The sequence below is a fragment of the Papio anubis genome, chromosome 5 (genome assembly GCF_008728515.1).
Source record: "Papio anubis isolate 15944 chromosome 5, Panubis1.0, whole genome shotgun sequence".
Classification (NCBI taxonomy): domain Eukaryota; kingdom Metazoa; phylum Chordata; class Mammalia; order Primates; family Cercopithecidae; genus Papio; species Papio anubis.
The window spans coordinates 161,850,400-161,866,851 of NC_044980.1; the positions used below are offsets into that span (position 1 = coordinate 161,850,400).

At 45.1% G+C, this 16,452-nt stretch overlaps 1 protein-coding gene and 1 long non-coding RNA gene across 4 annotated transcripts in view; one reads left to right on the top strand and one right to left on the bottom strand.

Annotated features, from left to right (window-relative positions):
- Nucleotides 1-16,452, bottom strand: part of SLIT3 (slit guidance ligand 3) — a 636,360-nt gene that overhangs the window by 524,738 nt on the left and 95,170 nt on the right. For all 3 annotated transcript variants that reach the window (XM_017960112.2, XM_017960114.2, XM_017960113.3), the window contains exon 4: nt 3,958-4,029. In XM_017960112.2, coding sequence (XP_017815601.1) covers nt 3,958-4,029 — 72 coding nt within the window. The remainder of the gene's footprint in view (nt 1-3,957; nt 4,030-16,452) is intronic.
- Nucleotides 5,545-7,392, top strand: LOC103885571. The gene is made up of 3 exons (XR_648717.4): nt 5,545-5,647; nt 5,748-5,893; nt 7,286-7,392. It is a non-coding gene; the product is annotated as an uncharacterized LOC103885571 (long non-coding RNA).

Here is a 16,452-nt window from a genome sequence, read left to right on the forward strand (position 1 = left end):
AATGATTCTCTTTGCATGATCATTGTGATGGTTAAGTCTAAGCATTGAGGCAAAGTGCCCAGTACAGTATTGCTTCTTAGATAGATGGGATATATAATATATACATATATATATATGCAGTAATATGCAATAATCTAAACTTTGAGCTTTAATTTCCTCATCTATAAAATGAGAGCATTGATTGAGGATTAGGCAGGGAACTCCCAGTAGAGACAAATGCAGACTCTGGAGTCAGGTTACCCAAATGTGAACCCTGGTTCTGCCACTAAGTAGTTGTCTGATAGTGTTCAAATTCTTTAACCTTTCCGTACCTGTTTCACATGTATAGAACAATACTAACCATAGTGCCTATCCCACAGAGTTGTCAGGAGAATCAAATGAGTTAATAGACACGAAGTGCTCAGAACAGCACCTGGCACTCAACGTGTTTGCTAGTGCTATTACCTATCTGGAAGTGCTATTGTAAGGATCCAAAGTACTCAAAGCACAGGGAACTGCATATACAGTGGATGCTCAATACACTAGCAGACATCTGTTGTTTTCGCATTTCACATCCCTTCTTCTGTCTTCTGATAGCAGAATTACTCTTTACTGTGGGGAGCCCATTCTCTAAGCAAGTGGGATGAACACAGCTTGATCAGCAGAGGACACCATCTCATTAGCAACATTGATTGGCTGGGACATGGGCATATATGACCAAGCTAAGTAATCAGAGTCTACCCTCAGTTCTTTCCAACAGGAACATTGACCAAGTCCCTCTTCACCAGGATCTCTGAATTAGTGCATTTTGAGTCTTTTGCATTAGCTCACAAACAAGTCCATGGTTCCAAGGGAGTGAAGGAGCAAGATGAAGACCTAATGACATCTGCAAGACCCTGGATCCAGCTGTTCCTGAAGCCATTCATAACTACTACTGCTCTTCTCAGCTATGTGAATCAATATATTGCCTCTCTGGGCTAAACTAACTTCTGTCACTTGCTAGTGAGTGGTGTTATAGTCACAGCATAAGTTCTCATAAATATTATTTCCCTTTTCATTACTATTCAAAGCCTGTTTTTATTACATGACTATAGACTTTCCAAGAGATATTCTTTGGATAAATACAAAATATTAAGTAGTTTTGCCTGTACGACAAATTAAAAAAGTAGTATCAAGACTTGTTTATCCCACATGGCATACTCTAGCGTAGCCAGCCACGTAGAACCCACATTTAGCATGAAAAATGCCTCACTGTGCCTATTGAGATGCAGTGCTCTTTTAAAACAGAGCCAGTGGCATATGTACACACACTCATGATTGCACAGTTATTGATTTCTAATTTGTACCCTGCTTACTTCCAAAAAGGCTCTGGAGTGGCTGACAAAATAAGACAAAGACACAGAGGGCCATTAAGGAAAATCAAAGATCAAGCCCAGAGAGAAAAAGGGATTGCTGATTATAGCCCAAACTTGGGTTAACATAGCTGCTTCAATAAAAAAAAAAAACTATATTTAGCTCTCAGCTTTTTGGCAGCCATTCAAAGTGTGTCATAATAGGGCACACAGAGAACTGGACATCCTTCATGTCTACAGCTCAGCACCCAGAACAGAGGCCATGCTGGAACAGACACGCAGGGAAAACCTTACTGAATGAGTGAGTGAACGAATAAATGAATGAACAGTGGATAAAAGAATCAAAGCTCGCCAAGGGCGCTGTTTCTATCCTTAGGCCTATATCATTCATTTATTCATCTACCCATTCAACCATCACTGACTGAGCGCCTACGTGTGCCAAACTACCCCCGGACAGGGACCCAGCAAGAGACGGATACCTAAATGAGTCAAATGTCATCCCTGCTTTCCCAGCTGCAGTTCTCTGACTTGACGCAAAAGCTCAGCGTAATTGACCTCAATGCTTATCACAACTCCTAGTCTCTTCATGCCTCCCAGAGAAAGGAGATCAGAAACTGAGGTGGTAAAGACGGGAACTGTAGGAGTAATAAGAGTTGCCTTGGTGCTTACACTTATACAGCAATTTAAAAAAAAACATGCACACCATATGATCTCACTGGATACTTACAGTTCCTCTACGAGGTAGGTAAAAGGGAGGAGAGGGTATCTCCCTTTACTGATGAAGATATTTAGATACCAAAGGAAAAGTGACTCTGTCAAGCTCTCTCAGGACATGGCAGAGGACATAACTCATAGGTTCCTCATGCCCACGTCCCTGGCTCCCAGAATCTCAGAGACCCGTTATCACCACTTGAACTTCCTACTTTGCCTGGATCAAGACCAACTCTGCAAAAAATGGCCATCACCTGATAGCCATGGGAAGGTTTCTGTGAGCAAGAACTAGCCCACCTGACAACCTGCAGCCGCTGGGATGCTCAGACCCCACCCACATAAAGTCGTCCAGCATTCCAGCCTCACAGGTACCTTCCCTTTGCCTTTAAACTGATGCTCATTTCTCAGATGAATAGTATATACTCTGCTGCAGTACTTAGTTAAGAGCAGGTTGAAAGGTGCAATGCAGTACTGGGTGGAGAGATGGTGATTATGTGAGCATCTAAGGGCAGAGCTATACAAGGCAGGGGATGTTACAAACCAGGGTGGTTTCTGGTATGCCTATTTGGCATAGCTGATCCAGCTCTTCTGGACCCGCCGGGCTGCTGAACAATATTTCCTCTGCCCCCATGCCCATCCAGGCAGACCCAGACTGGAAGAGTAAAAAGGAGGGTATAGCCTTTCCTACATTTAGCAAAGTCAGCTAGGGCGACTGAGCCAGAGAAACGGGGCACACAGCAAGAGGAGACCCGACAAAGTTCAGAAGGCAAGCAAGACCACTGCATGACTGGAATACCAGACAACCCTTGCCTGTTCTTGTTCCAGCAAAGTGCCCTTTTAAAATAAATTTATGTATATAGTCTCTGTGTGTGTGTGTGTGGCTGTGTGTATAGACATATATAAATATATATTCCTAATTCAGAACTCCTTCGTAAGTGCACACACTGACATGTGTTTCGTGTTTCCCAATTTATCCCAGAGCCTGTATGCAGTGTTTGGCTGCACAAGTAGGCATTAAATGCAACCATTGGGAATCAGAATGGTGGCCAAAACATTGGAGCCTCCTTGCAATGTTAGAGTCTTCCCAGCCAGGCTGTAAATCTTGCTACCTGACTGCAAAGCCATCCAGGACTGTGTCGCTTCATTCAGAAAGGTGAGCCTTGGGCAATCCAGTACACCCCATGAACTGAGTCACTACCAGCATGATTTCGGGTTCACTGTCAATAATTTAATTAGCACTTGCCTGACGTCTGCAATACATGAATCACAGTCTCCACTGTCACCTGCAACTCCAGCTCCTGGGCTTCCAAACTCTCCCACTGAATAATAGAGGTATCTCCAACTCTCCCCTCTCCTCATTTTACCCTGGACCACTGACAAGGATAAAGCAAAATTCAACATGCTTCTTCCTTTTCCCACAAAATCATAAACCCCCAGACCCAGGGTTCCTCAACTGGCAGCGCTAGGAAGTGGGGAAAAAGGAAAAGGCAGGAGCTGCTCCAACCAGTAAGGTGATAAGGTTGCCGTGTTTGGTCCAAACCGTTGTCTTCTGAGACCACTGGCAGTCTCGCGTGAATAAACCTATCTCAAACCCCAGCTCAGGGAATTTCCCTGAAGTAAGTTCAGACCCACAGTAAATGGAAGCATCTCCTCCCTCCTTGCAAGGCCATTGATCGACTACCACACATCACTAGTCCTCACTGATCACACAAGCCGCCGATGTCTGAGAGAAGGAGCAAGAAGTCAGGCCTGGAAGTGCTTGGGGGTGGACGTCAGGTCAAAGCCCTGCTCCAAGTCTCTATGTCAGGGCCTAACTGCCAAGCTCCACACGGCACGGCGCTCCACAAACCACATCCTCCGCGTCACCAAAGCCAGGCAAGGCACAAGGTAAAGAACACAAGGCAACTCTACTCACAGTCTGGTGAGCTTCGGTGTGCTCTGGAAAAGCAATTCTGGAAGGACTTGGAGCTTATTCTTGTTCAGGCGCCTAAAGAGGAAAGAGAATGGAAGGATGTCAAGGGGACATTAAACCAGATCAAATGTATTCAGATACCGCTTTAATCAATCAGTCAATCAATCAGTAGGCATTAAGAGACTCTACATCTTTCAGTATGGGCTGCTCAACACATGTAAGGTATAGTCCCTGTCGGTGGGGCTTAGAGTCAGACTGGGAACGCAAAGCAAAGGTCAGTCAAAAGTAAAAACACAGCACATGCACTGTGCTGCCACGCCTCCATCAGCTGTGATCTTGGACAGACATCACTAATGGATCACAATATTCCTTCCCATGGACCAGACAAGACTTTTGAACTTTTCTCGCCATGAGCTCCATGTAGCTATTGCTGAGTGATGGAAATAGCATGTGAAATATGCCCCTAAAAACATAAAGGGGCCAGGCACGGTGGCTCACGCCTGTAATCCCAGCACTTTGAGAGGCTGAGGCAGGCAGATCATGAGGTCAAGAGTTCAAGACCTTCTTGGGCAACATGGTGAAACCCCATTTCTAATAAAAATACAAAAAATTAGCTGGGCATGGTGGTGTATGCCTGTAGTCCCAGCTACTTGGGAGGTTGAGGCAGGAGAATTGCTTGAACCCAGGAGGCAGAAGTTGCAGTGAGCTGAGATCGTGCCACTGCACTCCAGCCTGGTGACTGAGCAAGACTGTGTCCAAAAAAAAAAAAAAAAGAAAGAAAGAAAGAAAAAGAAGAAAAAGAAACCATAAATGAAATATCAGAGGAAATATTCAGGATCCTAAACGGTGATCATGGGAGCAGATAGCAGTTGCTTTAGGAATAGAGAAGAGGGCATGGCAGATCCCCTTGGATTGAGGAACAAAATGGAATTCTGGCCATCTTGGCTCTGTGGACCAGAGTAGGGTTCCACTGTGAGTTTTGTGGGTCCTTGGCAATTTTGCCTTTGTGGGCTGCTTTCTCCATCAAAAAAATTTTTCATATTATATTTTATAACTATGTTGGTATAAATGCAAATATATTAACATTACATAACATTTCTACCCAAAAGTTCATTTTTGTCTTCCAATATTAGAAGAAATTAAAACATTTTCATGAGCCCCTAACAGTATTAGAGATCCTTATCACCGTCTCCACTGGGACTCATGGAGAAGTACGTGCTGGGTCAGGAACCAAGGTCTGGGCATGAGGTGGGGCTTGTGGCAAAAATCAGCCCAGTAGGGATGGCTCACATTGGATGTTGGCCAACAGAGCCAATCAGTCTCTCTTAAGCATGGTCAATGCTAAACACCCACAGAAAGGCCACCTGAGTTTTTAAGTGACACAGAGTCACCATTATGATCTCATGAAGGCTGCTTTCTTGGGAGCATTAGGCCAAGAGAGAGGCCCTGTTGCATGCTAGCCCCATGCCCTTCTGCCCTAGTGAGGTGACACAGCCTAGCAAGGGAAATGGGAAGCCACCTAAACCATGGTTAAAGCATACACCCCACAGTCCCCAGAATTCTTCAGAGCCAAAGAGCAGTTCATAGCCTGATGAATTTTTCTACTTAGAGTGAATTGAGTGTGTCCTATTTATTACATGGTATAACTATATGATCCCCATCTGAGAGCTAAGCAAACTAAGGAATAGAAAAGGTGAGCTTCTCCCTAGCTCCTGGCCCCCTTCCCCTGCCACCAAGCAAACATGCTTCCCTATTTGGGATTTTGCTCCCATTTCCCCCCTCTTTCTTCCTAGGTCTATGGACAACAACTTTAGAGGGATGAGCGACTAGAAGGAGGCCAAGCAGGACAAAGCATGGGAGAGAGAAGCATTGAAGACTTCACATAATAAGCTCACTGTCAAGAGGGTGCTACTCAGTCTGACAGCCATGCAGCGAGTGGGTAAGCATTGGGCAGGGATGCCATTCACGAGACTCCTGATTAGGAGGAGGCAAGGAGGAAAGGTTGGAAAGTTGGATAAGATAAACTCTAATTCCCTGGCCACCTCTGGGGCAGCCTGACTCTTATTTTGTTTTGCTTGAGACGGAGTCTCACTCTGTTGCCCAGGCTGGAGTGCAATGGTGCAATCTCGGCTCACTGCAACCTCCACCTCCCAGGTTCAAGTGATTCCCCTACCTCCGCCTCCCCAGTAGCTGAGATCACAGGCACGCACCACCACGCATGGCTAATTTTTGTATTTTTAGTAGAGACGGGTTTCACCATGTTGGCCAGACTGTTCTCAAACTTCTGACCACAAGTGATCTGCCCGCCTCAGCCTCCCAAAGTGCTGGAATTACAGGAGTGAGCCACCGTACCCGGCTGAGGGAAGCCTGACTCCTAGCCCAGTGCTTTCTCTTTATTTTTTAAAAATTGCTGTAAAATCACATATCATGAGATTTATCTTCTTAGCAATAAAAAAACTGTACACTAAAAGTGTAGTTAGTTCAGTAGTGTTGAGTATATTTACATCATTGAGCAACTAATCTCCAGAACTTTTTCATCTTGCAAAACTGAAACTCTGTCCCTATTGAACAACAACTCCCTGTCTCTCCTTCTCCCAGCCCCTGGCAACCACTGTTCCACTGTCTGTCTCTGATTTTGCCTGGTGCTCTTCGACCACTGCCAGTATCTGCTTTTTGTGTGTTCCTGTCACTAAAGTAGAAAAAAAAAAAAAAGTGGGGAACTCTGGGAAGAGCAGGATGAGGCAATATCTATTTTTATGTTTCAAGTAGTTCCCATGTTCTCAGTGATAACAGTTGGAAGCCATTGGAACTGGAGAAGGCTTGATGTGATGTCTTTGGGATTCACTGGGGCTGGGCACAGGTCTGGCTATATTGTGCCCTTGTGAGATCTGAGGCAAGCTATCTAGCCCTTTGGACCTCAGTTTTGGGTCTGCAAAATGGGTTACGGTGAGTCTTAAATGACACAGTGTCTATGCAAGTGTTCAGCACTGCAATAAGAGCATGGCAACAGTGATGATAATGGTGCTGACTGAGTTCTACATGCATGTCAAACGCCATGTCACGCGCTACACAGACAGGATCTCAACTGCAGCAGTGCTCACGGTAGGTGTCATTATTAATCCTGTCTCATACAGAATGAACCTGAAGCCTGGGGAGGTCAAGCCATCCCCAAGGCCACAGTGTCAGGGAGTGGTAGTGGCAGGATTTGCACCCAGTCGGTCAGACTCCAGAGCTCTAGTTCTGAACCACCATGTTACTCGAAGCCTTTCAATAAATAACAGCTCCCTATCCCTTTCCCTTTCTTAATTTTTCTGTTTCTTTTCATCCACAGTTGCCACTTCCTGCAACCCATCCAAGGCAATGAACCACTCTGTGTACATGGGCCTCCCTGAAAAAGAACTCTCTTGGAGGTCCCCAAGGCAGGAACTGGGTCTCTATGTGGGTCTGTCTGGACCCACCCTCTATTGTCACAGCTGTATAAGCCTTATAAGAGTTACATTCAGAGAACCAACACTCCAGTCTAGGCAAAAATCCTAAAACCCAGCCTGCCGCTGTCTGCAGTGAGTAGGGTGTTCAGTTTGCTGAAAACCCTAAACCAGAGTTGAAGCTAAAAATAAAACCAGCTTGGCTCCAAGGCTCCTGGAAGGGAAGGAATCATTTTGTTTTTTGCCGGTATTTGTGGCTGGACAAAAATAAAAATACAACCAAATTTAGTCAATTGTGCGCTGCCCACTGCTTCATAAACCCTGAATGAGGATTCTGGGGGAGATGGGTGGGGCAATCCCAAAAGCCTTGGGACCTTTCCACTTGAGCTTGGGCAGGTCGCCTCCTGGTTCTCAATATCAGAAGGAGCTAGATACTGTATTTCCAGGTAACTCCAGGATCTATTCATATTTACTGAGTGAACAGCCCGGCCTGGAAAGTCTTCCTTGAAAAGGTGATGAAGGCTCCAAGCTGTATAAGGTACGCTTCCCATGTGGCCGCTATGAAAGCAGCCCCTGAACAGGAAAATGAACAGAATGAGACGTGCTGTTCTCCTGATAAACAGGTAAGTGCCGGGTGCAGACAGTGGCTATTGGCCACAGTGCACTCATGCCATCTGCTGTTCTGTTACTCTGGGCCCAGAGGTGGAGATCTCCTGCCATAGTTCAAGCTGGTAGTAAATCCACGATTACTGAATGGAGAACAGGACTGAATGCGACTCATATGAGGACAGAACTGAAAAAGTCAGCAAACGAGATGTGGGCCAGGGCAATGACAGGATAAGGCCTTCCTAGGTATTCCCTCTCCCGCTCAGATCAAAACTCCTTCTCAGCCTTCCTAATACAACAATGGGGAGCACAAAGGTAAAAAAACCAACTGGCTGCTGAGTTGCAAAGTCACACTGATTTTTCAGCCAGAACTGAGAAGCACCAAGAAATAGGCCCTTGTCTTTGTGGAACCACTAAAGGCCTTTCTGGATGTACCTGGGTGTAAGATATAATTAGAAATTTTTGCCACTTCATTGAATTCATCCATGTATCCATTCAACCATTCATCCATCCAACTGTTCATTTATCTGTACATCCAACCACCATCCATCTATCCATCAACCCATCTACCCAAGCATTCACTCACTCATCCATCCAACCACCATTTACCCATCTATCCATTCTTTAATTTCTCCAGTCATTTTTTTCAATATGAACATACAAAAATGAGTAAGATACAGTCCCTTCTTTTAAAAATGTCATATGCTTACTGTAGAAGACAGACCTGAAAACAAAAAATTGACATGATCTTGAAAGCAAAGGTGTCGTGGGAACACAGTGAAGCAGCAGCTAACCCAGTCCTTGTTAAAAGAAGACTTCCCAAGGAAGATGGTTTTGAGTTTAGTTTTAAAGGATGACTAGGACTCCTTAAGGAGACAGGGATGGAGAGTTCTAGACTGAGAGAGCAATACATGCTCTGTACTCCATGGAGGGCCAGGAGACAGAGGGGCATTTGGGAAGCAGGCTGGCATTGCTGGAACGCAGAGGTGACCTGCCAACACAAGTGATAAAGGTGTACAACTAGGCAGCAGTCATACCATAAGGGGCCTTTTTATCCATAATAAAGAATTTGGGCTTGGCTTTTTACAGATAGTAAGAGGGAGACAGAGAAAGGGTTTGAGCAAGGGAGTAATACTCTGGTTTGAATTTTACAAAAGTTCTCCTGGCCAGGTGCAGTGGCTCACGCCTGTAATCCCAGCACTTTGGGAGGCCAAGGCGGGCAGATCACAAGGTCAGAAGCTTGAGACCAGCCTGTCCAACATGGTGAAAACCCATCTCTACTAAAAATATAAAAATTAGGTGGGCTTGGTGGTGCACATCTGTAATCCCAGCTACTCGGGAGGCTGAGGCAGGAGAATCACTTGAACCTGGGAGGCAGAGGTTGTGGTGAGATCACGCCATTGCACTCCAGCCTGGTGACGGAGCAAGATTCCGACTCAAAAAATATATATATATATATACACACACACACACACACACACATCTCCTGAGTAGCAGTAAGCCCGGTTTGGAAGAGGGTGAAATCAGAAGCAGGAAAACCAGTTCACAGGGTTCTTGGGTAACCAGTGTCTCTGTGTGAAGACTTGGTTAAGGATAACAGTGTGGCGGAAGTGTAGGAGAGAGAGGTGAGTACAATCGACTGGGTTTTGTGACAGGATGTATGTGAGGACTGAGGGAGTTACAGGAGTGCGAGTATGAAAAGTGGCTCCAGGTTGAGTAACTGATCAGTCAAATTACCAATCCCTAATGAAAGGAACAGAGAAGGGAGGAACACCGTGCGGAAGGTGTGTGTTTAGATTCAGGATTTCTGTAACACTGAAATCTCTCAAATATGTTTTGACAACCAATAGCAGCAGCTAGTAATAACACTAAAACCATGAGCTAGGCATTGTACTGAGCACTTTACATGCACTACCTCATTTAATCTCCATGGAAACACTCAGAGGGCCAGCGCTCTTCGCGTCCCTATATTTAGGAAATACCGGCCTAAGACGGTTAAGAACTTGCCCAAAGTCAAGCTTGACCAATGTGATAGTTGGTGGGACTTGAACCCAGGTGCCTGCTGCTAAGCCTGTGCTCTTACCTACTATGTGTAGTGAGAATTCTTAATTTAGCCCTTCATTATAAACTGTCTTATCACCTACGTTTCAAAGGCTAAAACTGGGAAATACAATTAAAAATTCCTTTGTGTCCCAACAGTAGCCAACACAGCATCAGGCACACAAAGAACCTTCCAGAAGGGCCTGCTGAATTTCGTGAATAAGCCAAAAGGTAGGAAAGGCCAGCTAGGGGAGCCTGATTAATCAATAACCCTGGTGAGCTGGGAAGTCACACTATATGGGGGTAAACAGGGCTCCCAGAGTGCCTGCCTGAGTCTGTCTTCGTCCTTCAGAAACTTTACTTAGAGACTTGGCTTTCAGAGGTATCAACCTCACTGAGAAGCAAAGCGAGCAGGGGGAAGGGCTCACTACTTCCCCTCTTCAGGAAAGGGAAGGGGTGAGGGGCCACCAGGGCCTGGGCATGGCCCACTGCATGTAAGTCCCCTTCTTTCCTCAGGGAAATGTGTGGGATCTCAGCTGCCCAATCAGGCCTGAGGGAGGAAGAAAGTCAAAGCATGCTAATCCCTACAGGTCACCAGGACTGTTTGCTTTAGTAATGAACTCAATTGTTTCCCCTTCCCCAGGCAGCTTCTTAGGCAGGCTGAATTCTTTCTCAGTCTATTGGTACTTTCAGAAACACTCACATGTCTCAACAACAAGAACCCAAGCAGTTTTGTCATCTAGAGCAGAGGCTCCATGCCACCCCCAGTGGAGAGAGGGAGAGGGACAATGCTTCCTGCCAGCTGCTGCTCCAGGCCAGCAAGCCCCAGGGATGATGGGTACGGGCTCCGGGCAAGGGCAGAATCAAACTTTGCAGGCCTCAAACATCAGTTCAGAGATGACATCATCAACTATGAAGATGTACAGATGTCAGTATAAATCACGGGCAAACTTGAACTCTGGAGAGTCAAAAGAGCAGAGATCCTTGCTGTGGGGCTGTTTCAACTTGTTGTTTGCTGTAGTCACTGAAGGCCTCTTACTTGCTTGGTTTCCTCACCTGTCTAATAGCCAGTTTGGACTTTTTTTCCTGCTATGCAAATTTTCATAATGCAAACTGGATCTAATCTAAGCAATTCAATAAGGAAGCTAATTTGTGATGGTTGTTGGTTTATACCAGTGTCATGATCAGGAATGGCCCCCACATGTGAGGCAGGAAAGCCTAATGGCTTACAGACTCAATACCCATGGCCATTTTAGTTGAATGATGCTATTCTTTACTTTTGTGGCTTCCCTTTTTTGGAGGGACAAGCAGCTTCATTGAGATATAATAGAGCTTCCTTACAGTAAGCGTGGACCAACCCACAATTTATTTTGATGGCTTAGCTGCGAGTTGACCTGAGATTTGTCTTCCATGGTATTCAGTATTTGCTCAATGACATTTAGACTAGCTTACGCTAATTTTGAAAATCTGTTATTTTCTAGTTTGTAAGTTGTGAAAGTCCTAATAGCAATTAAAAACCCCTTTATTTTTGACATTTCTGTAGGATAAATAATTTTGTGGTCATATTCTAAAATTCTGATCCCTAAGCAGTTTTTTTTTTTTTTTTTCCTCATTGAAGTTGTTTGCAAAAACCCTTTTAAAAAATAACCTAAAGATTATTTTAGGAACACAATTATTATGTAATAGCAAAACATGTACCTCATGGGATATCTGAGAGGGCTGAATGGTTTAACATCTGTAAAGGGCTTTGCAATGTTTCTCAAGGGCTCAATAAGTGGTAGCTGTTACAGCTACTGTTATTATCATTATAATCATCCCTAGATGTCCCAAGAGGTTGGAAATTCAGGAGATTTATTTCTCCTTCATAGATGACTGTATTGGTCAGCAAGGCAATAACAAACGAACTCCAAAATCTCAGTGGGTTAACACAATAAACACTTATTCCACACGAACGTAAAGGGCTTGTTCCATGTGGTATGATACCTTAGAGAAAATGTGGCCTCCAAAGCTGCTGTGCCAGGGGAAGAGAAGAAAGGAGGAAGTACATCAGCTCTTAACTCTCTTGACCCAGCAGTGACTCATACTGCTTCTCACATGATTGGCCAGAACTAGTCACATGGCACAAACCTAGCTGCAAAGGAAGCTGGGAAATCTACAGGAACACTTGGATATTTGGTTGAGGACTATCTTAACAACCAGTATGCATCAAAACAGCAAAGATGTCTTTATCAGCCAGGCACAGTGGCTCATGCCTACAGTCCTAGCACTTTGGGAGGCCAAAGCGGGAGGATTGCTTGGGTCCAGAAGTTTGAGACTAGCCTGGGAGATATAGTGAAACCTCATCTCTACAAAAAATCCAAAAAATTTGCTGAGCATGGTGCCACACACCTATAATCTCAGCTACTCAGGAGGCTGGGTGGGAGGATTGCTTAAGCCTGGGAGGTGGAGATTGCAGTGAGCCAAGATCATGCCATTGCACTCTAGCCTATGCAACAGAGCAAGATCCTGTCTCAAAAATAGATAAATAAAATAAAATAAATAAAAAAATCTTTGTCCTTGTCCATCTATCCATCCTTCCTTCCTTTTTTATGTTCACATAGGGCACTTACCACTATGAGCTAAGTGTTGTGTTAGGTGTTTTATCTGTATTATCTCACTTCATCCTTAAAGCAACTCTTGAAGCGGACACTGTTATGGTCATTAAGATAAGGAAACTGAGGTACAGCAAGGTTATGTAGCTTTTCCAAAATCACACAGCCCAAACTTAAGGCTTGAACAGAGGTCTCTTGGACACTAAAACCTGTGATTTTAACCCCCTTGCCATTCTGCTTCTCTAACTTTTTGGAGCTTGGTCAACAAAAGGCTGCCCAATAATCCCAGGAGGGAGGATAGAAACAAGGAATATTTGCTGGCCCTGCCTCTCTGGTTTCAGAAGAAGGCTGTGAGAGTCTCAGGAAATCCCTGCCCTATTTATGTGGTTCTAGAGAACTCTGGGGGCTTGGTCAGGATCACATCCTATTGAGATCCACCTCAGGACTCCATATGAAAAGAAAACAAGCACAAAGCCCCCCCCCGCAACCCCCAAAACACACATACCAAACAACCTCTTTTGACCTTTCCTGTACCTCACATTGGATTACTTTTTCTCCAACGACATGACTGTTAGGGAAATGTAGGGTACATAATGGTCTGAGCCTGCCTTGCCTCTGACCCCTGCCCTGGCTACTTCCACATGCCCCTGATGCCCAAATGCCCCTGCATCCAGAAGACCTTGATTTCAGGAGAAAAGAAGGGGGTGAGGGAGAAGATGGACAAGAGTCCTGTCTACGCAGCGGTGGAAAATCACTGGCTCTGCAGAGAGTGGACCAAAAGGCACTGTGAGTCCTCTAGTTCCAGGATGGCTGACCCACAGGCCTAAGTAATTTTTGCCTAGAACAATGCAGGGGAACCCCAGAGGCCGTAGCCAACATGTTGCTTTATACAGCACTAAAGTCAAGGGCATGGGTCTCTGGGGATCCCCAGAAGATTGTACATGGGTATATATTAGTACACTGAGGGCTCAGACTCCAAGAAAACATATTTAGGGTGGAAGAAAGCACACATTTATGCATGCATGTGAACGTGCACACACACACACACACACACACACAGAGCAGATAAAAATATACATGCAACTTAATAGTCATTTATAACTTCAGAGCTGGCCAGACCCATTTCAGGCAGTCAGACCACTTGGCAATCACCAAAGCTCCATCCCTATAGTGACCTCTTCCCCACGACATCTCATAATGGGGCCAACAAGGCAGACAACTCCCCAGATTCAAGAATCACTCCTGGATCTCTTTTGAGATTTTCTACTCTTGCAGCTTTCCCCGGATCAGAGTTGTTGCACATGCTCTTCCCTTCTCTGGGAATGCTCTTTACCCTGCTACCAGGATAACAGCCGCAGAGGTGTTAAGAAGTAGTCAAATTCTATAAATAATTTGAGGGTAGAGCAGACAGGATTTGCTGATGGATTGGAGGCAAGGCAAGAGAGAGAAGGAGAGTCAAGGATGAGGCTGATATTTTGGCCTGTGCATCTAAAACTTTGGAACTACTGTTACCCGAGATGGGGAAGACTGTGGGTAGAGCAGGGGGTGGGGGGCAGATTTGGATATGTTAAATTTGACATGCCTACAAATATTCCCAATTATAGATGCCCAACAGATGATGGGATATACAAATATGGGGCACTCAGGGATAAGACCAAGATAGAGAGATGTAGGTGGTAATTTAAAGTCATGAACCTGGATGTGGTTACCATGGGAGATGAAGATAAGGCAAGAGGAGTGTGGACTGAGTTCTGGGCTACACCATCCAGAGCGAGGAGGAAACAGCTCCCAGTGTGGTGGGGGAGAAGCAAGAGAGAGCAGAGTTGTGAAGGTCAAGTGAAGGGAGAGTTTCAAGGAAGGAGGGGAGTAGGGAGGGAGGGAGGAATTGGTTAGCCAACTTCCGCTGAGACACAGAGAAAGATGAGGATAACATTGGGTTTAGCAATGAAGAGCCCATTGGTGACCCTGCAAAGAGCTGCTTGGTCCAAAGATGGGCATGACTTATTAGCAGGAGTGGTTCAAAAAAGAATGGGGGAAAATAAAAAGGAACAATGATGTTGAGACATCTAAAATAAAGGAGAGAGAAAATGGGTTGATAGCTAGGAGAGAATGTGGTCAAGTGGGGGTTTATCATTTATTTAAGATGAAGGAAATTGTGACATGCTTCTGTGCTGATGAGAATGACCAGAAGAGAGGCACATTGATGATTTAGGGGAGGTGGGAGAAAAATTTTAGAGTGAAGCTCCTGAACAGGCAACAGAGGTAATTCCAGTGTACAGGGATGGCAGTGGCCTTTGGCAGGGTCAGAGACAGGTCACCTGTGGCAACAGCAGGAATGCAGAAGTCAGGGGACAGGGGGTGGCAGATGTGGCGGTGGGTATCTGTGGAAGGTCTCTTCCGATCACTTCTGTTTCCTCAGTGAAAAACAAAGCCAGATTCTCAGTAGAGGCCAGGGAGAGAGGAGGAGAGGTATGACTGAGAAGGAAAGGTGAGACATCGCTGTTTAGGAAAGGCTGGAGGGTTACCAGGCAGCAGCCAATGCCCATTTGAGGTTAGTGATCATGAGCTGTGAGTGAGATTCATCCACAGAAGCATGTGTTTTTCTTCAGCAACATTCAAGTCCCCTGGGTGAGAGGGTGCAAACAATAGAAGACTGAATTCAGCCAAGGTTAGGGCGTTTCCAGGCAACTATGATGGAGGAAGAGAGGGGCTCAGGAGTTGAGGGAATGTGCTTAGAGTAATTATGAAAATGAGCCATGAAATCTATGCTGAGTAATGAGGGAGGGGGCCTCATTAAGCGGGTAAGGGATGGTGACAAGTGACAAAATCTATGAATTATATGCCTCTGCAGGGTCTAAGAACTCTTGGACAGGGCATGGGGCTGGGGCTTACTTAGGAAGGCCATACTATATAATTCTAGCTCTACCCTAGAGCTATGCAACTTCATGTAAACCACAGCCCTGGTTTCCTCCACCAACAGGATCAGTGGGTTGGATGAGATGAGTCCTAAGATGACCTATTCTATTCTCCTTATTCTGAGAGCTGGATAGAATATTTGAATTTTAAGTCCCGTTCTTAATGTACTGCACAGCTTTAGGATTTAATATCCCTATGCCTTGGTTTCTTTACATCAAAATGGGCAAAATGATACCTACCAGAATATCCATTCAAATGTGTAGTGCCATGAGAAGAAAGATTTTTATCTGTTTTGTTCACTGCCACTTGAGCCTGGCAACTAGTAGGTGCTCAATAAATATTTATTGGTTAGTTGGTTGGTTCATTGGTTGGTTGAATGACTAAATGAGTGAATATCTACTCCACTTATCTCACAGAATTAGAGGAACAGATGAGCCAAAGAAGGCAAACTTTGTGAAGAACTGAAAGTGCTATGAGTTGTGTGCTGCTGCCCAAGACCTCTGTGCTGGCTTTCACTTCAGCTGTTAAAACCAGAGGATTTCATTAGGCACCTTCTAGAGTATCAAACCAGGTTACTGAACAGTCACAACACAATAGCACAAATCAAACACTTGGACCCATACTGCTTGAAAGAGGGTCCTGAGAGTTTGGAGCAAGAGGCTCATGCCAGCAGTTTTGTGCAGTAGGGTGAGGGAAGCAGAGGCAGCTTCAGAACAGAGTGAAGCCAGAGTCAGGGCGAGCGTCCTTACACCAGGTGGGGCATTCACATAAGGTTTCTATATCAGAAGAGTGAGGGGTGCTATTAATAAAAGGAAAAAGTGGATGGCCCCTAAACTCTAACTTTCTCTTTTCCATGCTGCCTGGGAATAAATATGGAAGAGCTATGTTGGGGGCAGGGAAGAGGGACTGAGAATGCGTTA